Source organism: Thunnus albacares, chromosome 15 (assembly GCF_914725855.1).
Source record: "Thunnus albacares chromosome 15, fThuAlb1.1, whole genome shotgun sequence".
Lineage (NCBI taxonomy): Eukaryota > Metazoa > Chordata > Actinopteri > Scombriformes > Scombridae > Thunnus > Thunnus albacares.
In genome coordinates this window covers 11,902,093-11,922,407 of record NC_058120.1, presented here as the reverse complement: position 1 = coordinate 11,922,407, position 20,315 = coordinate 11,902,093, and the positions used below count along the sequence as shown (strand labels likewise).

Below are 20,315 nucleotides of genomic sequence, written 5' to 3'. Positions count from 1 at the left end.
TTAATGCTGTCAGCACTTCCATTAAGCTTTTAGAAGCACCCAAGAAAATGTGATATTTATTTAAGAAACCTGAGTCATCAAATGGATTTGATGATTCATAATTCAACTGTTCAATGAACTATGAGTCAGAGTAAAGTAGCTCAATCAAGCCTCATTTTAAGACTTTAAACTTGTTCCTGGAAGACTCCTGAAATCAAGTGATTAGCAGTGTTTAACATCTGGAATTGGAAGTTTGTTTTAAGAGAACGAAGATTTAAGAGATGTGAAGTTAAACGAGATGGATATTACAGTGTTTAATCTTATTTGCTGTATCAGTAAAATCCTTGCAGAAATTTATTGCCTCACAATGTCACTTTAGAACCTGGTTTTACTCATTTACAGTCATCTAACTCAATTCCAACTGAATTGCAAGCTGTGCGGATCAATAACTTATCTAAATTCTTATTCAAACGTCAAAATATTCATATAAATTGTGGCAGAAAGTATTTTATAAAGATGATATTCAAAATAGGCGGCTGAAGAATATCATGTCAGCATTTGGAGCCTGTATAATAAACGCTGGATTGGTGCCGTCGCCTTTTAGACAGGAAATCCCTCATCATTTGCACTTGAACAACCCCCCCCCCCTTTTTTTTTCAGCCACCCGACAGATTTGCGAGCCATGTAACAAAATATAGTGAAGTCAAATGACATCATTTCAAGACATAATTGCAGCAGGTAACCGCATCTTTTCCCATAAAACTGACTACTTTACGATGAAATGTGTTCCAAGATGCTGACTCCACGCAGTAGGAGAGCAGCAGATGATGTAGAGATGATTAAAATAAACCTCCAAGTTTGGGTGTAAATGTTCAAATAATGCGCACAATATGCCAGCATCCGTTTATTTTATGTTTTCGTGGATAATTTAATCCAAGGAATAAACAAACTGGTTACATCAAATACGGCTCTACATCTCGATAGTGTCTAAACCACCGCTGTACATTGTCACGTTTTTAACTAAACAAAGAAGCCTAGTGTCTCTACATTTGAGTAGGCACCCAATTTACAAAAAGAGAAATCTTCGAAATTCACAGAAATCAATTAGGTTAACCTTGAAAGATTCTTGAAATGTCGAAATAAAATCACATTTTCCATTTACAAATATCGCCACTCATCCATCCAAATTCCACACAGTGGAAACATCCAGTTTAACAAACACATATAAACACATAAAAAATACAAAGTCGGACAGGAATGTTCTCCTGTCACGCAATGAGTGTTTTGAATTGTGAGTTACTGGTTTATTAAATAAACCGGGATTATGCTGTCCTATTGGGGTGAGAAAGCCGTGCGTAAAACGTGCCCATTCCAAGTCAACGTTCCCGTGCAGTGATGCTTGTTTTCAAAATTGGCAAATTAGTGATGAGTAAAATGTTCGATGCAGTTCAACGTCTGTTTATAAGTTGCATGTCCATAATTGTTCACACATTGTGCAAGAAGAGAGATTCGTAGTAGGAAGCCTAGATGTCATCGTATGTGAAGCACATCTCCTACTGGAGACAGGCACGTGTTCTTGGCTGTGTGACAGCCTTTCTTCTTTTCTCCCAACAATCCTGTCGATGAAGCAGAAGAATATGAAGAAACAAACACACACAAACACACACTCACAACCCATTATGCTCGTCTTTTGACTAGTCCAGGTCTATTGATATGCAGCGGCACTGTTTGACGCGCTGGATGCGTTTCTTCTTTGTGGGTGGCTGCTGGTCCGGACAGTTCAAAGTAAACGTCATAGTGGTAAAACGCTTCGGTTTGCAAAACGAACAGGACTGGAAGGCACCTTCCTCCCTGCGGATGTGCCTGGGGATGTAGAAGGAGTTGCACTGTCCGTAACAGAAGCGGTTGATGATGGTGCGACTGAGGCAGCCCTCCTCGTGGATGGTCTGTTTGAGGGGCTGCGTCTTGCACCAGTCCCGTTTCAAATACTGGCGCTCCGTCACATGTAAAGCTTCCTGGCTGGACTCCAGCACCTCGTCGGCTGGTGAGGATGAGCCCTGCCTCTGCCGAGACCCGGAGCCCGCCTGCGGAGGCTGCGGTTGCTGCTCGGATTCGTTTGGGTTGCTTTTGTCAGGATGAGGAATGGCGCCTTGTGAACTTCGGTTTCTTTTTGAATCCACGGGAGAGGAGAGCAACCCAATGATGAAAACCATACTGCAGAAGATACGCGTCGAGTTGGCCATCCTTAGGGAGAGGAAAAAAATATTAATCACCTACACCGTTTCAACTCTGGACGGATTACGCACAGCTGTCAAAGCTTTTACGCTGCGTAAAAACGCACAGATAGAGGATGCGTTTGTCAGCTGCACGCAAAACGAAACTCAAGAGCTTAAACTATGATTTAATTACATCAGTCTAAATATCTGAGTGAGAAATGTAATGTCTCGTGTATTGTGTTGCCATACGTTCACCATTACGCAATGGATTGCCACCAGATTTAAGCACAAACAGTCTTATGTGTTCCATTAACTCACACATGCACACAAACATGTGGTTTGGCATTTTCATGAGCCATAAACTGAATGAAGTTAAGTAATAAGTGGAGGAAGACGTTACACGTGGATGTTATGATCAGAAATATTGAAAATTAACCTTACCTGCGAGCCTCCACAGCTTCAAGTGCGATGATCTGATCTTGTCAGTCTTCTGTGGCACCTTCCGAGGTGATAGACACCTACTACTGTCGACTGCACACTGGTGGGACTCTGGATGGGTGGGAGACTAACCACTCCATAGACAGGGGCCAGGGGGTTTAATACAAATTGCTCCAGCGCCGGACTGTCTCCCTTTTAAATGTCTGCCAGCTGAGATGTGCACAACAGTTCCCTCTACATTATTGGCTAAGCACGATGTAGAGAAAATCAAAACTATCCGCCCCCTCAACACTTCCCCTGAACCCACTTCAAGAAAACAGACAACCGAGAACAGCGAGGGCAGGAGGGGAGGAGGAGACGAGCTGAGTGCGTATAAGCCTGCAGTTTCTGCGCACATGGGGAAAGTACCCAAAAAAGTTGATATTTTTTATTCAAAGGAGGATAATGAAAATAACATGTAAAATATCTAAATATTAAAATTGAAGGGAGGCGTTCAAGGTCCTTAAGCAAATTACAAACATACATGCATCTAAGAATGAACTCAAATAGAAAAGCTGACTATCGCATTACAGTAAAACATGTGAATGCTCAACATAAAGGGTATTACAAAGTAGAATAAAGGCAATAAAAGCTCATTATAGAAAGCCAAATACTAGAGATAATGCGTCATTGGTGAATAAACCTGTTTAATGGATTCACTATTGGTTTCCTCGAAATTTTTTAATGATACCTGGACGTTCAATGTAATCTGCAGTTAGGTTTTATTTGTTTAAGCATAGTACATTTAAAAAAACAAACAAAAGAGCGATGGTTTCAGCAGTGCAGCTGCTACAATATTCCATTTAATAGCCAATATAGCCTTTCACTTAATTATTTATGTGTCCTCAACCAACTTTTATTTAGCCTACTCTTGCCCCCAATTTCTGAAAGAATTATGCAAATAGTTAATTCCATTTTCCGGCCTTTAAATCAAAATTAGTGTCTTTTATTAACTTTCATTTGTCTTACTGTAGGTCCATTTTCCCCTTTCATTTAACTTCACCATGTAAGTTAGATAAACCTGAAAAACTTGTGGCCTATGTTGAGAAAAGTCACATTTTCAGCCCTGATATTGTGGAAAATAAGACAGGCCTCTCCAGTATCAAACTGTTCAGGCCAACTGGCAAAAGACGCTAGATCTTAATTATGGGCTTAATTCAACCCCGTTAGCTGTTACTGGATTTACCCAGTACATTCTGATGACTATTGTTACACAAAGGTGAACATTTGGTGATCTAACATCGCATTATCTTCTTACACCGTAAACCATCTGCTTCAAATATACTGTAGGCCTCAACCCAGCGACATTTATATCATAACGCAACACCTAAAGATGAAGCATCAAAACCAGAGGAAAGAAGCATCACCGTACTGATAACAACAAGCTGCTGCAGTAACATGACGATTTTAACTAAACCTTTTGTGAAAGTCAAATCAGTCCTTCTAGACATGAACCGCATGCGAGTCTCCAAACTGTCAGGCTGTGGACAATAAATCTCGCGGAATAATTTTGAGCTTCATCCGATCACTGGCAGCTATTCAGCTTCTTTACAAGATGAAAACTATACAAGTCGTTTAACTTTTTCATGACACCGTAACTTTTAAAAACCGGTTGACGTAATGTGTTCAGCACAATGAATCAGCTTAGTACCGTTTATTTTCCAATGCTGGCCGCTGATCAGATTTGATTTGACACTAAGCAGAAATTAAATATTTATCTTATGAAGATATCTCAAGAGATGCATATCACTTCCAGTCCAACACAAACAACTATTTTTAAAGAAATGTTGATATTACTATTGTTTCACTGCTTTAAAAATTATGCAAACGCATTACAAAATAATACAATAAATCCACATGTCGCAACAGGTTAGTCTAAACAGTCTGTTAGTGTCCTGAGCAGCAGTGTCTGACTGGACATGTGGACTGAGAAGTGGCTCTATGACTCCCCCTTGTGACTCCAACTAATAGCATAATAATCATTTCTGCGACCAGAGGAACAAAATTGAACAGAAACGTTTTTATGCTGTTTGATTTTATTTGTCTGAATCGGTTGACATAGCAAAGCGTTTTACTGGTTCATGGTTTTGAAATTAACGAACTGCAATAGACAGATGATTTGATCAATACTGCTTGGCATTTTTACCCCCATAAATTTAAACAAAAAGGTGCGTTTTTTTTTCTTCTTTCTGCACGACAAAACCAGTAAGAAAATATTCTGTATTAGAAAAATCAGCATTAACTTTAACTTCAGTAAACCGTTTTTTCTTTTTTAAAAAACAAAACAAAAAAACAAACAAATAAAAAACATCTACCTAAGGATTAGCTATAAAATGCATAAATAGAAGCGTCAAGACTTAAACTAAACATTTCCAGTCATACCATCAATCACATATCACATAATTTGCCCTGCACACTACAATCTAAACTCTACTTGAAATAATCTTTTAGGCTGAAATGTTTCAAAAACATCTAAAACTTGTCTTACTAGAGTAAAACAAATGTAAGGCATATGAACATCTCTCATTAAGAACCTAACACAACACAAACAGCACCTACTACAGCTTAAAATAAATTAAAACCCCTGCAATATGGATAATATAAATTGGAAGGTTTAATGATATGTACTTTTATCAGACAGAGACCTGCATAGTAAGGAGGAAACAATAAGGCATAAAGAGTATCAACTATAAATCTACAGGCTTGGTAGCAGACAGCAGCCGTACTTGGTTGAGAGGGTGTCTAGGTGAACCTCTGTAGTGGTGCATGTCCTTCTCTGCTACCTGCTGCACGCGAGGCTTCTGAGCTCCTGATGGATCAGAGTCCACTTTGGTCTTAGGTTGGACCTTGTTGGTCACATCGCCTAGAGCACAGACCATGGATTTACGGGCCAAGGTGCTTGGCTTTTTGGGAGGGACTGGAGGTGGTTTCTTTATGGGACAAATGCTGTTCGACAGTCCCGCTTGTGCCTCTCCCTGATACGGCTGAAGCTGAGGGTGAGGAGAGAGGCCGCTCTCCAGGCTCACTGCCTTCACCACCTGACCACTCTGGCTGCTGGAGGTGAGTCTCAGATGTCGAGTGGGTCTCCTGCCCTCTCCTAGAAGAGAGTTGATCCTGCGGACTGTCTGACGCACGGGGGTGCGCTGGAACCTGAGCGGTGACCTGGCGTATTGGGCCTTGGAGGCACTGGGAGAGTGAAGGGTGAGCTTATTGAAGTGTTGAATGTGGTCGGCCACTCGGGGCTTTTCGGTTTCCAGACTGTGTGGTGAGAGGGGTTGCTGGTTTTGGACTTTGGTACCAATCTCTGGGGAAGACTCATGATTTTCATGTACCGTACTGACGGTTGTACCAACTCTAGAAGGTGTGCCATGCTCATGGTTGAGTTCAACACCTGGCTTGTATGGAGTGGACTGCAGCCCAGAGGGGAGACTTAGTTTGAAGTGAGCAGGACTCTGGATGTCCAGAGCATCAATCAACTTGCTGCAGTTCACCTGCTCCGCCACCTCCTCACTTTCTCCTAACATGGAGCTCTCATGATCACTGACAGCAGCAGCACAAAAAGAACCTTCATCGGCCTTTACTGCTGGGCTGGAATACACACCAGACCCAAAAACTACACTATCAATATGCAAAGGAGACAAAGCGGCTATTTCAATCTGTCCAAACGTAATGTTTTGTTCTTTAGCCAGGAAGCTCTGTTGAGTTGGGCAGCTGGATGCCTCTGTGTCCTCAGACAGAACTTTGGCTGCAGGAGTCTCTGGTGGAGGGAGCAGGATGCTGTCTGATGGTTTTGTCAAGGTCCCTCCAGTGGAGGAGTCCTGTATAACAGCCTGGAGGTCACTGCCCGATTCTGTGAAAGCACTCTTGATTTTCAGCAGAGTTGATCTGGTTTGGCTTGGGGCTTCAATGATGGAGCTCTCACTCTCTAGGCTCTCGGCACTGGAAGCACAACACAGCTTCTTGGGGAGGCTGGACACCGCTGGGGGCTTTGATACGGTGATGGCAGGCTCAGACAGGTAGTTGTTCTTTAGGCACATATTCATGGGTGTATCTGTGAAGGATCCTCCGCTGAAAACCTGCGTTCCCACAGGGGTCTCCCCGCTCCATGAGGTCCGGTGGGCACTTGAGTCACATTGGGGGGTCAGCAAGTTGTCTTCAGACTTGCTGATGTACTTAGAATCTATAAAAGTCAGAGAGCAGCAGGTATTATAATTTGCAAAATTACACTGAGATATATTAAAAAAAGTGCTTAGGAGACTATTTAGATCTTTTTTTCCCCCTCCAATTAGTACTCACTCTTGGATTCAGTGTTTCTAGGCAGAGCTGCTGGGCTGAACTCTATCTCTTTGGTGAAACGAAAACTGGTGGTGCTCTCCTGAGTGGCAAGTCGCCAGCCAATGGACTCAGATCCCTTTATCACCAGCATGGAATGAGAAATGAAAGATGAAAGAAACTTCAAAGAGGATTAAGCTTTAGTATTATTTTGTTAAAAAGGACCCCATAGATGTTACCCAAAATGTAACATTAATATGTTAATTTCATGACTTTTGTGGTTAGTTCTTCAGAGGATGATAAAAATCACTCAGAAGAAACAAGATACTGGATTTGTTGGTCAGCAACTTTTTATTAAGTCAAGAATATACACATAACTATAGAGCATTAAAAAGTTATGCACCATAAACCTTTCACCCAACGTACCAAAAAAACAGGTTACAATATATTTTCTGCATATACCGTCTGGTATATACTACCATTCTTTCACCTGAGTGCTTAACATAGTAAAACACTGGAAACTGGACATAAGAAATATCCTATGGCTTTGACCATACAGGTAAGAGCACAATTTATTTTTTAACATCACAGAGTAAAAAGGTAGTGAAAAAAAAACAATCCAGGTTCTTCTTAAAACCACGCATGCATTAGTTAAAAATATGTTAAAAGTAAACTTAGAATGTCACACAATTAAAAGTGCTGCTGTGCAACAATTTACCTCAACATCACACCCCATGTGCAAATGTGTTATCTGATTTGAATGCACTTGATTAATACAATCTTTCACCGTTTCTGTAAACCGCTGAAAATGAAATGTGAAGTCTATCTGGCAACCACACTTACAGCGTCTTTGCTGCTCTTCCCCAGGCTAAAACGCAAGCGCAGAGACTTGCGCGGGGCTTCTTTTTTGCTGACTTTAGGAGAAAAGCAGCCAGCCCTTCCAGATTCAACCCTGGAAAAGGATATAAATTCAAACAATTATCAATGTGAAATAAGCCAAGAATGCCATGCAGCTCTGAGGTTCATATTTTATAAACTCTTCTCTCTCTTTAGGAAGAGCTGAATCTACTAAAACACAAAAATGCAGGGCAAGTGGAAAATACATGGCTGTGTGGCTAAATACATTTTATGACTTCACTTTGTCTAAATTAGTGTTTGAATGATAACTGGAAGACCAAGAAGGTGCATACCTGTTGACCACATGTCTGTTGCTAAGTCGTCGGCTCTTCCTCCTTACAGAAGTAGCTGATTGCCTTCTAGACCTCCCTGCTGAGGACAGGGTACTTTGGGAAGAGTCCAAGACCCCTGAAGCACTGTAAGCTAGAATATATAAAAAGGAAAAAACAACCAAAATTAAGCACAAACTTTAGAGACAGCAGAATAGTTGATGCCCGTTCAAACAATCATGAATACCTGATCCAGGAGTAGAAGTCCCGTTGAACAAAGTATTGGGAAGTAATTCTATCCCAAGGTTCTTTTTGACAGATCTACGTTTCTTGTTTGAGAATCCAAAAGAGTGACCAGATTCCAAAGGAAGTTTTCGCTTGGAGTTTGGTGTTGCAATCACAGGAGTTGCAGAAGAAAAGACTGGCAAAAATCACAAAAGAATTAATGTATTTGAGTGTGTGTGTGATTTCCATTTTTATTATTTGAAAACTTCCAAAGATAATTCTGAACCAAAGCGCTGGAATGTGTGGAGGATGATCCATGCAGAAGACAGGCAGGCAGGCAAGCGAATAAAATAAAAGCAAATTAAGACGGGCATATTATTCAGATCAAACTTATTCATTATCAAGCCAAAGGTGAATCAATAGAAGCATATTGGAAATTCAGATATGAATTGCGATAAAGAGTTGGATTTCTGCTCAAAGAATAGGAAGCTCCTTGTTTCATATGCATCGCAGGTGGTCATGCTACATGACAAGCAACATAACCTCATCTGACCATATTACCTACCAAGACTGTCTGTTTGGGTGGCATTTGTGGGAGTTCTATTAGTTTTTATTTTATTCAGAGCACCATTGACCATATCTGAAATGCGAGATAAACCAAAGCATTTAAAAACAGTATTTTCTGACGGAATCTGCTTCAAAAAAAAAATCACATGATTTCTTTATAGCTACAACACGGGGGCTCTGTTCTACTTGAATTAATAAACAAAAACCTGTGCTGGGTCACTAAATATTTTCAGTGCCACTAGAATTTATCTGGCCAGCAAGAGATTTGACTTCAATCTTTGCTGTGTGTTCATATGCGAGTCTGCTCTCCCTCCCTTAACACCTTTGCTTTAGGACAAATCAGACATTTATGAAATTGTAAGTCCTTGTATTGCTACTTATTCCTGAATTACTCGTTTCCAGCATGTGCTGTGGGTTAAAGTGATATTCTGCACAAAATATATTGATCACATAATAACTCCCTGTAGGCTTGAAAGGCTGCAAAAAAGGTTTAAGTCTCCCTTATAGAAATTTGACAGTGCAGTCAGCTTTGACTCACAAAGGCTACAATGGATTTCAATAGTGATAAATATTCAAAGTGGATAACTTTGCGGTAAAAGGGCAGTTTTATGTTATTAATCAGTGTGTGGTCTTGTGACCAATTTGCCTGAAACTGTATGTTGCAGCTTTCACCAAGAAATTAAATCTCTGATGATTTCGTCTTACCTCCGAGGCTGTATCTGTGTCTCCTCTTCAACCCCGAGTTAAAGTCCAGCTCCTTGAGTTCATCATGAGTAGGGGACAGAACCCCCGCCTCACAGCCCATCATGGCTGGAACCTTCTCTAGAAGGAACTGTGGTAACACACCTGTCACACACAGACAAAGCAAACCAGTTAGTCCTAAAAAGACACAGTGCAGATTGACACTAAGATGAAAGACAGGTGGGGGGTGAAGTCATACCAAAGTTGTGGGCATGCTCTATGAAGCAGTGTACTACAGCTGCCTGCAATTTGAGGCGTTTCTCTGTGTTGGCGTTCATCTTCTCTGTACCGTCTCCAGAGTGAAGGAGATTGGGAGCCAAGATTACAGACAAGTTACTGCTATCCATCTTGTTCTCTGCACTCCTGCAAGCAAAGAAAAAGAAAAATAGAAGTATATGAAGCCAAAAGTAAGAAGACTGACAAAATCAATCTTTAGTGTTAAATGTATGTTTGTAAATAATCCACAGAGAAAAAGATGTTAAATGTAACAATTAAGTAAACCAACTAAATATAATTATGGCACCTCTTAGACACATTGTGAAGGAAGTCGAAAAAGTGACGCAGGACGTTTAGGTTTCTGTCAGGCAGTACACAAGACAGCAGCATGGTGGCAGAGGTCCTCTCCTCCTCGGTGGGGAGCTGCTGGGCCTTGAGGAAGGCCTCTTGCAGCTCCGTGGGTAACACTGGCTCTGGCAGCTCCCTGAAGAACTGCTTCACTAGACCGGCCACATCACAGGGAAGCGCAGTTGATAGGCACTCCTCACCTGCATCCAGCTTTGCCTGGTCAGACAAAACACAGCTCTGTTGTGTTAGACAATTCCCAGGGTCAAGATCCCTCAGTGAAAGCAAGGTCAACTTCAGCCATCACTCACCCTGAGCGCTTTCAGGCGGACGACGGAGCCTGATTTTCTGAACAGGCCCTCTGTGTCGACATGTGCCAGCAGTTTCATACATGCGTCAACCAGAAATCTAGAAAGGCAGTGAAATGTCAACATATAATGTACAAAAAACAAGAAACAACTTTCCAAATGTCAACATAAGTACATGTGAAGGAACATGTCGACTTGCCTTGGCACGCTCCCGTATTCCATATTATAGTACGGTAAGCTCTCCAAAGGTACCCCGAAGACCTTAACCTGGGGGAACAATCAAACAATAAAATATATGACATAACAGATTTTTTTTTTTTTTTTTTACAAGTACAATCAGCTGTTAAGTTACTAATAACCTAAAAGCAGCATCACAGCCCTCATATTTGCCAAAGTTTTGGATGCACTATGTATTTTTTAATCATATTGATTAAAAAATTTGAGTCAGAGAAAGGTCTTTTAGTTTCAATTTCTCTTGATCATAGTTTGATGGCTGCCAAACATTCCTATGTTTGAGACAAATTAAGTCTTTAACGTCAACAATTTGTCTCTTGTCCTCTTGAGTATACTAGAATTTCTTCATGTCAGTTCTTGATTTCATCATACCCAAGTTTGAGCTGATGTTTGTGACATTTTAAGGCATGACCAACAAATGGAGAAGTGTGATGTTAATTTGAAAAGTCACAGTCTCATACAGCAAACCTTGTGACTCCTGTGAGCCTGTTACAAAACACAAGAAGAAAAAGGGCCATCTGCGGTCATTTTCAGATTTACTTACATTAGGTTCAGTTAAGCCTGTTAATAGATGTTATTGTGCTCCTGAAAATTACAAGTCTATATTGGCAAAATGTCCAACAACATCACAGCAACTTTCCATCAAGATTTACAAGAAAACTTTGGCTTTTTTGTGTCTGGTTGGACTTGGCTTTCAGTTGCTGGTAAAGAAGTTTATAGTGTGAATAATCACGGGAGCAGCCACACAAAGCATCTGCAGAGACTGACATGGGTGACAACAGCTAGCGAACAAATGGGTCTCAAAGTGCTTTCAGTAATATGCAAATTACATTCAATTGCCTAAACAATAGTATGTCCATGGATGATACTATGAACTTGCTATTTCGTGCTCTTCCATAACAGATTGTCCAGAAGTCCAAAGATTCAGTCATTGCAAATAAAATGCAAGTAAAACATAATAGACATTGGTAACTGATTTTGTTTAACTTACCGAGTTGCTTGCTGTTGACTTACAGCTGGCTGCTTTGTTTTTGTTCCAGTTCTTTGTCTTGATCCCGTACGCTGTGCGGAGGTGTTGCACAGCCACCAGGCGCATCACATTTCTCTCCATATTTTTACCTTGTAACGTTACTTGAAAATAAACGTTGCAACAAGTCGTTCAGCCAGGACCTAACGTAAGCAAACGGACACTTTCTAACTTGTTCACTTTCTCTACGCGTCTGATTGCTAACTCATCCTCGTGTGTATTTTAACGACACACAAAATGCGTATTCAACACACTCGTCTACTAAATGTAATCTCAAACGTAAATCACAAAGCTACTCAGCTCCAAGGAGTGTCTTTACCGACTTGACGAAGCTAACGTTACACACGGATAGCCTTTCTAATAGCGAGCTTCATGCTTCAGTTTCAATGCAGTTAGCTAGCTAACGTTAGCCAACAAGTCTCGCTCAAAAACAAAATTGTCACACAACTTAAAATGAGCGTTTACCTCTTCTCAAACAGCTAACTGTTTGAATTACGCCGGATTTCCTTAATTAGCTAGCTAACTGCATTGTGCTAGCGGTTCTCTCCTCCTGTCGGTTGCGAAGCTGTTTCCGCAGAGCATTCAAACTGCGGCGGCCAGCTACGCTCTACGCTGTGATTGGCTGGAAGCGGTTCGAATAACATTCATGAGGGGCGAGTGTTGTATTACCCAGGGCAGCCTCACTGGGCGGGGCGGTTTCTGTTGGGCCAGATGAGCGTTAAGTCGAAAGTTTTGTTTTTGGCCGGCTGACCCTGTTTGAATAACAGTTGCACCTTCACCTTTTCAAGGGAAAAAACACAAAGCTTCATCTGTACGTGTTACATACCTTGTGATGCGTAAACGCCCATATTTAATTAAGTTTTTATATATTTATCTCAGCGCTCCGTGTACTCTTCACTTCTTTGCACTATTAGTATCCTGTTTACAGTTCACAGAAACGGTTTCACCTGTGTATAGTCGTTCCTTATGTATGTTTCTGAGGATTGTAGTGTTGTTATTATGTATAAGTACACTAAAAGCCACTGAACAGGAGTAAAATTCCTTGTATATGTAAACATACTTGGATTTTACTTGGAATTTTCTCTGAGCCTGCACTTATAGCACATTATGCATGGCCTGTGTGTGTGTGTGTGTGTGTGTGTGTGTGTGTGTGTGTGTGTGTGTGTGTGCATATGGCATTAAATGTAAAACAAATGCAGTCCTCTGGCTTTTGAAAACACTGTTTGAGAACTGAAAAAATAGAAAAAGACCATGGTGAATCATAATACGTACCAGGGCCAAGAGATGAAATTGTTGCAACACTGCTTACTATGAAGCAATTGATGAAATGAAATAAATGATAATAACACTGTGTTTCACAACATACCCATCCATGAAGACATGATGGCTTGCATCAGATCCTCTGTACACAAAGTGGTCTAATTTCTTTGGCTTCAAGCCCTTCGCTGCTCATATTATTAATGGGTGTAACTACTTTATCTATCTATCTTTATTTGTTGTGATCTTTAGCACCTTAGAGAACAGGGAAATTAAGAAAATGGACGTATTTGTTCAGTTTTTGTTTAAACTTCTGTCTTCAACCATTACGTGAAAGTCCCATTACTGTTTCTGCAAATTCTTGATCATCCTTTAAGATATGTATTACATGTAATGCAAAGTCAGATTTACATGATACACAGGCTCTGTGGCATATGCACATATTATACTGTCATGGTCTGATATACTTAATGACAGTGTGCCTCAATATGCTGTGTATTTGCATTGCTGTAAGCCACAGGACCACAGGAACGTTTAAGGAAATCTACCAGTGGAAAAGAACTTTTTCTCTCTGGGTGAGTTTTGAAAACTGGCAATATCTACACACAAGAGACTACCAACATCTATTTTCTGGCACACTAGCTTAATTTTTGATTAAAGCAATGACTTCTTGTTGAAAGTTTATCAGCTGCATTAAGTATTGCATGTTTTACAGTGATGTTATTTCTGAATAACAATAACATGCAACATAACATTTTTTATGTTGATTGTAACAACTGTTTCATGGACTGTACATGTCTGAAACCAATGGATGGGGGTTGAAAATGATACTGTTGTCTTGCACTAATCACGTTTCTCCACTTTAATCTTTTGTTCCGGGTTTACTCAACAAAATTTTCCCAGCTTATGAAGTTTCTTCTTGGAGCAGGTCCTTGCATTATCACTTCCAGGTACAGCTCAAATGCCCCATTTTTTCCTACTCACACTGCAAATTCTTTAATAACACAGTACAACAGATACTCTCACAAGGGCTTATCTTTATTACAACAGAACATAAACATATATATACAGGAGACAACAACGTACAAATGCATGGACAAAGGAGGTTGGTTGTGTGTTTAGAAGCATTTCCTGTGGACAATGGAGGGGCCGGCCTCATCGTATTCCTGCTTGCTGATCCACATCTGCTGGAAGGTGGACAAGGAAGCCAGGATGGAGCCACCGATCCAGACGGAGTACTTCCTCTCAGGTGGAGCAATGATCTAGGGAGAGAATAAACAACATTCAAGTTTTATTGAGTGTTTAGTCACTTTGCCAGTCAAATTGAAAATTAAAAACCTTTGCAGTTCTCTCACCTTGATCTTCATGGTGCTTGGGGCCAGAGCTGTAATCTCTTTCTGCATACGGTCAGCAATACCAGGGTACATGGTGGTACCACCAGACAGCACATTGTTGGCATAAAGGTCCTTACGGATGTCAATGTCACATTTCATGATGCTGTTGTAGGCGGTCTCATGGATACCAGCAGACTCCATGCCTGGAACGTGACAAGCACAAAAGTTTTGTAACAGAGACAAAATACTGGATGTCTTACATTCTCCAAAAAACAAATGCAACATGCTGACAAAGTGATGAGCATGACTCACCAATGAAAGAGGGCTGGAACAGGGTCTCTGGGCAACGGAAACGCTCGTTACCAATGGTGATAACCTGACCATCGGGCAGCTCATAGCTCTTTTCCAGGGAGGAAGAAGAGGCAGCGGTGGCCATCTCATTCTCGAAGTCAAGAGCCACATAGCACAGCTTTTCCTTGATGTCACGCACAATCTCACGCTCAGCTGAGGAGCAGAAAGTTCAAGTATTGTTAAACAACACTAGTGCACCTCTCATACACAAATTAAAGTAATTAACCATGATTACATAGATTTACCAGTTGTGACGAAAGAGTAGCCACGCTCAGTCAGGATCTTCATCAGGTAGTCGGTCAGGTCACGACCGGCCAGATCCAGACGCATGATGGCGTGTGGCAGAGCGTAACCCTCATAGATGGGCACATTGTGGGTCACACCATCACCAGAGTCCAGCACGATACCTTTAGCAAGCAGAAAAGACCTGCAATTAGTCAGCTATACATGCCTGTGAAGGGGAGTATTGGCAGCCAAATAAAAGTCTGCCCTCTTCAAGTATGTGTCACATAATGAGCTATATAATGCTGCTAACATCACGGGGCACACACCCTGCCTGAGAGGGATTAACACCTCTCCTTGACAACAAGACAAGAATCTTTACAGATGACACACACCCTTAGAGTGTGAATATACAACAGTGTTTCTCCCTCGCACTTCAGTTTCATACATAAGTACTGGATCTGCACAATTTTAGGTAGGCCATTGCATAACTAATTGCAGACTAAATCAAGTTCATGTTACAAAGCCGCAGTGTACTAACCAGTGGTACGGCCAGAGGCGTACAGGGACAGCACAGCCTGAATGGCCACATACATGGCAGGAACGTTGAAGGTCTCAAACATGATCTGTAAGAAAAAGCGAGCAGAATGTCAAAGATTTGTTTCAAACCAAGAACAACTAAAACACCTGGTGGAGAGCAGTGACTATAAAGTACCTGGGTCATCTTCTCCCTGTTGGCTTTAGGGTTCAGGGGGGCTTCAGTGAGCAGGGTGGGGTGCTCCTCGGGGGCCACACGCAGCTCATTGTAAAAGGTGTGGTGCCAGATCTGATGGGAAAAAGAACAGCTGATGTTAGGGCTGAGACAACTCTTGGCTGAATAAACAACAAGAAGGTGTTCTAAATAAAGCACCAATTCTAAAAACAGGCAGCTTTTTATGATGGTGTCAAGCCTGTGAATTCTAAAGGGTGTGGTAGGTCAGCTGCCATGAATGTTGTAAATGAGTCAACACTGTCAACACACACACACCTTCTCCATATCATCCCAGTTGGTGATGATGCCATGCTCGATGGGGTACTTCAGGGTCAGGATACCCCTCTTGCTCTGGGCCTCATCACCTACATAGCTGTCCTTCTGACCCATACCCACCATCACACCCTGAGAGAGGAAGCATGAGAGGAATATAAGACATAGGAATAAGGTACTCTTAATTTTTAACTCTTATCACACAAGATAATATTTAATGGGCACCAATGGTGGACAAATTAAAGCGTACCTGGTGGCGGGGCCTTCCAACAATGGAGGGGAAGACAGCACGGGGAGCGTCATCTCCGGCAAATCCAGCCTTGACCAAGCCAGAGCCGTTGTCGCACACGAGGGCGGTAGTCTCATCGTCGTCACACATGATTAGGCTTTACTGGGGTGGTCTAAAATTTGTGGGAGTGGCAGTGTGGAAGCACAAGGAGGAGAGAAGGATTAGGCAGGGTGTTAGGGGCAGCTGTCTAAACTGCCTGTCATAGGATGCATAGCATAAAGGCCTGCTATAATTGAACAATCACAGGCACTTTATCACTGAAGAGGTTGATGATGTGATGAAGTGACTCGACCTGCTATATCTAGAAAGTCTATGATATGATAAATCAATCACTCGTATGATTGATATATGTATTAGCTGTCTTCCAGTATGACTTTGTAGACCTGTCAGCACTATCTCATAACTGTTCTATAGTTATTATCACTTGCAAACACTAATACAACCCACCTCAATGGGTGCTATCAAGAGTACTAATTAGACATGCCTTTGGATGCTATTTTGGTCCTAACTTTGTTGTACAACTACTGATACCATATCTCTACAGCTATGATTGTTCCTGGGACATCATAGCTACTAAGGTAGCACCAAAAAGGGGCATAACAGAGAGACCTGCGATCTATTTTCAGCTGAGCACCCCCGCTGTGCTTAACAGGGTGAAACAAGTGACACTTGGATCTCCTGCTATTTCAGGTCTGTGAGAGCTAGTCTCAGTCAGAGCCAGGCCAGCACCTATCTATCACCACCCTGTGACACTTTTGTTTTACTACATGGCTCCATGCCCCTGCTTCCAATTAACTTCATTCATTGTAGCATAAGTACATTTGCCAAACCTCTTCACAACTTATGTGCACTATTCCAAGTACAGTAATACATCCATATAGTAAATTAGAGATATACAGTACCAGTCAAAAGTTTGGACACACCTTCCCATTCACTTGAATGAGAAAGTATACAGTCTTATCTTTGCTTTCCCACAAAACTTTCCATATTTCTCGCATCTCATTATCTTATTACAGTGTTAATTTCTGCATCTCAAGGCAATCCATCCAGGATAAACTTCCACTTATGGTGAAAACCATTACTTAGCTGAAGTCACATCATCCATTTAATGCTCTAAGTATCATCAGCTCAAAGTACAACTACTGGACTTCATAAAGCTAATAACACAATTGACACAGATTTCCTCAATGAAACAAGCATGTGAAATGTACTCACCAAGGTGCACTTGTATACGGATGCTTCCACTGGGACAAAGGCTGAGGGTGAGAGGAGCCCCTTAAATAAGACCCAGGCTAGGTCTGGGGACCAGGGGTGGGGCTAAGAGTTCACACAAGTCCAAATAAGAGCTGCCAGCTAAAATCAACAACCCAAGGAAAGCGTGTTTTACATAGAAGGATGAGACTGCTTTATAATGAAATCATTTGACTGACAGGCTTTAAATTAAATGTTGGTAGGGAATAAAAAGTTCATAAAGATAACATTATGGTGTACTTGGAAAGAAGGAGGGGGACCTTATCAGATCAAGCATCCATTCAAGTGTCCATTCTGATCATTTATTTTATTATTTAATGTACTAATATAACATATATATTAACACAGTTTCTGAAAGTAACATTAAGAGTAATCTGCATTTCAAATATGTGTGTATATTTCATGAACTTTATGAAATGTATATAATATACTTTCAGCGTACTTGCATGTGTTAATGTCTTTATTGTCCTGAAATTATACATGCATATCAAAACCAAGACTTAGTGAGAATATCATGTAATCAGTGTTTTAAAATACTGTATTTTCAGTTATTCTGATCCATAAAGTGCTACTTTACAGCAAGTAGGGACACGCCTCTCATATCCCTTCACTACACACACAGCCACCTAGGAGGCCCACTATGATGACACAGTCAAGACAGCGACGCTGGTGTCTTGTTAAGGAGATGAAAACCTTGTATATGTCTGTGAACCACGCTGCTGGTTTGCGCACTGAGCCTCCTCAACGTGTGGAACAGCTGATGGTAATACCAGCCGGGATCTGTCTCTGATCTGGCTTTCTGAGTGGCCTGTCAGCGTCAGTGCTCTGTCCTGATTGGCCCAGCTGTCTCCTTGTAGGGTTATGGTGAGCAACGGAGTCAGTAATGAGCAGCCACTGAGGTTACTGAGTCACTGGCTTGCAAAGAGGAGCTCCATATTTGTGCCACCCACTTTACCATATATTTTACTTGATGTACACTGTACCTTATGAGGTAATACTTTCACCTCAGCAGGGACATTCAAGTTATTATTCATTCATACAACATGTTTCCCAAAGAAAATATCATATATGGTCTGGTCTCAGGGAACACCATTCGTGAAGTTTTTGTACTTGGCCCATAAAGGAAATATTTTGATTCAGGCTGTCAAGTAAGAAAGACTGATGTAAAACGGCAGTTCTGTGAGGTTATATCACAGCTGGAGGTATGTGAGAGCATTCTTCGGCTCCAGCCCCACTAGATAGAGCCTCTTATTTATAGCTGTATTTCCTCTCCACAGATAGGAGCTGGATGCAGCTGAAGCATCGCATAGCTATTTGGATGACAAAGAAGACTTTAATAGATTGGATTAGTTTTGTTGTGATACATGAGAAAGGAAGGTGTGATTCATGATCAAGCTTTTTTTCAAACAACAGTGAGGGATAGTGTTCACTATTAAATTCTGAAGCTTTCTAGATAAAAAATGTAACAGAGAGTATTTAAGGTAAGTTCTACCAATTTTACACATAAAGGCCAATTTAAAAGGTTTTATAATAAAATCCACAAAACACATTTTTGGAACATAATTTCTATACATCTGTTTTCTCACTGTTATACAACTGAGACGTCTGATTTAATATTGCAGTATGTCTAATATGTGTTATCCACTCTGATATCCTAAAGTCCATAAAGTTACTGCTTTTAAGTCAGCAGTCATTTCCTACACAAGTTATTGAAAATCTTTATCTAGCACGCTCACCTAAGTGCTGCAGCAGTTCCTAGTGACTCCCGTCATCCCAAGCACACACACACACACACACACACACACACACACAGAAGTAGTCACAGAGGTAGTGTCTTTCACTACATCATGTTGCATTTTAAGCCTGACTAAACATCTGTGTCAGTGTACTAATGCTTTTATACAAAAAATTGATGAGCTTATAAAATATTATGTATTGTTAATGAATTTTTATACATCAAATTATGCAACAATACAAAAATACTTTAAATTAGCTTGAGCTTGGCCAGCTACAAATGCAAAATGTTACTTTTATATGAATATATTAGTAGTAATAATGAAATAATATGATATATAATAGTATAACACTCAGAGGGGACATTCTGCATGAAGGACTTTTACCTTTTATAATTCAAGTACATTTTACAAACAATACTTTAATGTATTTACTTAAGTAATATGTTGTGTTATGGTCAGTGGTGGAAGAAGTATTCAGATCCTTTATTTAAGTAAAAGTACCAATACAGCAATGTAAAAATACTCCATTGCAAGTAAAGGTCCTGCATGAAAAATCCTACCTAAGTAATAGTACATAAGTATTATCAGCTTGATGTAGTTAAGTAAATTACTTGTTTCATCCCTCTGACTGATATTATATATGACATCATTAGATTATTAATACTGAAGCATCAGTGTGTAAGCAGCATGTTACTGTTGTAGCTGCTGGAGGTAGAGCTAGTGTCGACTACTTTATACAGTCAGCTAGTTTAGTCTAGTGGTTCCCAACCTAGGGATCGGACCCCTCCAAAGGGTCACCAGATAAATCTGAGGGCTCGAGAGATGATTAATGGGAGAGAAAAGAAGAACTTTAACTATGTGTTGTATTTTAAAAGCTTATATTATCCATTGTGTCAAATCTTCATATGAAAATTAACTAAATCTGTCTAATAAATGTAGTGTAGTAGAAAGTACAATATTTCCCTCTGAAATGTAGTAGAGTGGAAGTATAAAGTAGCATCAAATGGAAATACTCAAGTTAAGTACAAGTACCTCAAAACTGTATTTAAGTACAGTACTTGAGAAAATGTATTTAGTT

General features: G+C 40.7%; 3 protein-coding genes across 4 annotated transcripts; all 3 read right to left on the bottom strand.

The window, feature by feature from the left end:
- Nucleotides 1-870: 870 nt before the first annotated feature.
- On the bottom strand, nt 871-4,200 carry grem1b (gremlin 1b). The gene is made up of 2 exons (XM_044375654.1): nt 2,637-4,200; nt 871-2,223 (listed from the first exon to the last, which is right to left on the bottom strand). Exon 2 carries the CDS (start codon nt 2,220-2,222, stop codon nt 1,674-1,676), a length of 549 nt encoding a protein of 182 aa, XP_044231589.1. The 5' UTR covers nt 2,223; nt 2,637-4,200; the 3' UTR covers nt 871-1,673.
- A 1,068-nt stretch (nt 4,201-5,268) lies between these two features.
- arhgap11a (Rho GTPase activating protein 11A) lies at nt 5,269-12,382 on the bottom strand. Of its 2 annotated transcripts, XM_044375653.1 has the most exons (12): nt 11,738-12,382; nt 10,712-10,779; nt 10,516-10,612; nt 10,167-10,423; nt 9,843-10,006; nt 9,608-9,748; nt 8,901-8,975; nt 8,358-8,531; nt 8,135-8,264; nt 7,788-7,896; nt 6,969-7,083; nt 5,269-6,852 (listed from the first exon to the last, which is right to left on the bottom strand). In XM_044375653.1, the coding sequence occupies exons 1-12, from the start codon at nt 11,855-11,857 to the stop codon at nt 5,360-5,362; spliced, it is 2,943 nt and encodes a 980-aa protein (XP_044231588.1). In that variant the 5' UTR covers nt 11,858-12,382; the 3' UTR covers nt 5,269-5,359. The 2 variants fall into 2 exon arrangements, with proteins under 2 accessions (XP_044231588.1, XP_044231587.1); XM_044375652.1 differs by lacking the exon at nt 8,901-8,975 and having other exon boundaries at nt 11,738-12,380.
- A 1,665-nt stretch (nt 12,383-14,047) lies between these two features.
- Nucleotides 14,048-17,570, bottom strand: LOC122998274 (actin, alpha cardiac muscle). Its single transcript, XM_044375063.1, has 9 exons — nt 17,466-17,570; nt 16,212-16,362; nt 15,965-16,093; nt 15,653-15,763; nt 15,479-15,563; nt 14,961-15,122; nt 14,677-14,868; nt 14,386-14,567; nt 14,048-14,292 (listed from the first exon to the last, which is right to left on the bottom strand). The coding sequence occupies exons 2-9, from the start codon at nt 16,338-16,340 to the stop codon at nt 14,149-14,151; spliced, it is 1,134 nt and encodes a 377-aa protein (XP_044230998.1). The 5' UTR covers nt 16,341-16,362; nt 17,466-17,570; the 3' UTR covers nt 14,048-14,148.
- Between the last annotated feature and the right edge of the window lie 2,745 nt (nt 17,571-20,315).

Excerpts from the sequence above, each read along its gene's own strand:
- grem1b (XM_044375654.1), bottom strand. The coding sequence starts at position 2,222 with ATGGCCAACTCGACGCGTATCTTCTGCAGTATGGTTTTCATCATTGGG.
- arhgap11a (XM_044375653.1), bottom strand. The coding sequence starts at position 11,857 with ATGGAGAGAAATGTGATGCGCCTGGTGGCTGTGCAACACCTCCGCACA. Across the intron at positions 8,265-8,357 it reads GACTTCTACTCCTGGATCAG|CTTACAGTGCTTCAGGGGTC; the intron begins GTATTCATGATT and ends TATATATTCTAG. Across the intron at positions 7,084-7,787 it reads GGAAGAGCAGCAAAGACGCT|GGATCTGAGTCCATTGGCTG; the intron begins GTAAGTGTGGTT and ends CTGGTGATAAAG.
- LOC122998274 (XM_044375063.1), bottom strand. The coding sequence starts at position 16,340 with ATGTGTGACGACGATGAGACTACCGCCCTCGTGTGCGACAACGGCTCT. Across the intron at positions 15,564-15,652 it reads ACAGGGAGAAGATGACCCAG|ATCATGTTTGAGACCTTCAA; the intron begins GTACTTTATAGT and ends TTTTTCTTACAG. Across the intron at positions 14,293-14,385 it reads CAAGCACCATGAAGATCAAG|ATCATTGCTCCACCTGAGAG; the intron begins GTGAGAGAACTG and ends TTCTCTCCCTAG.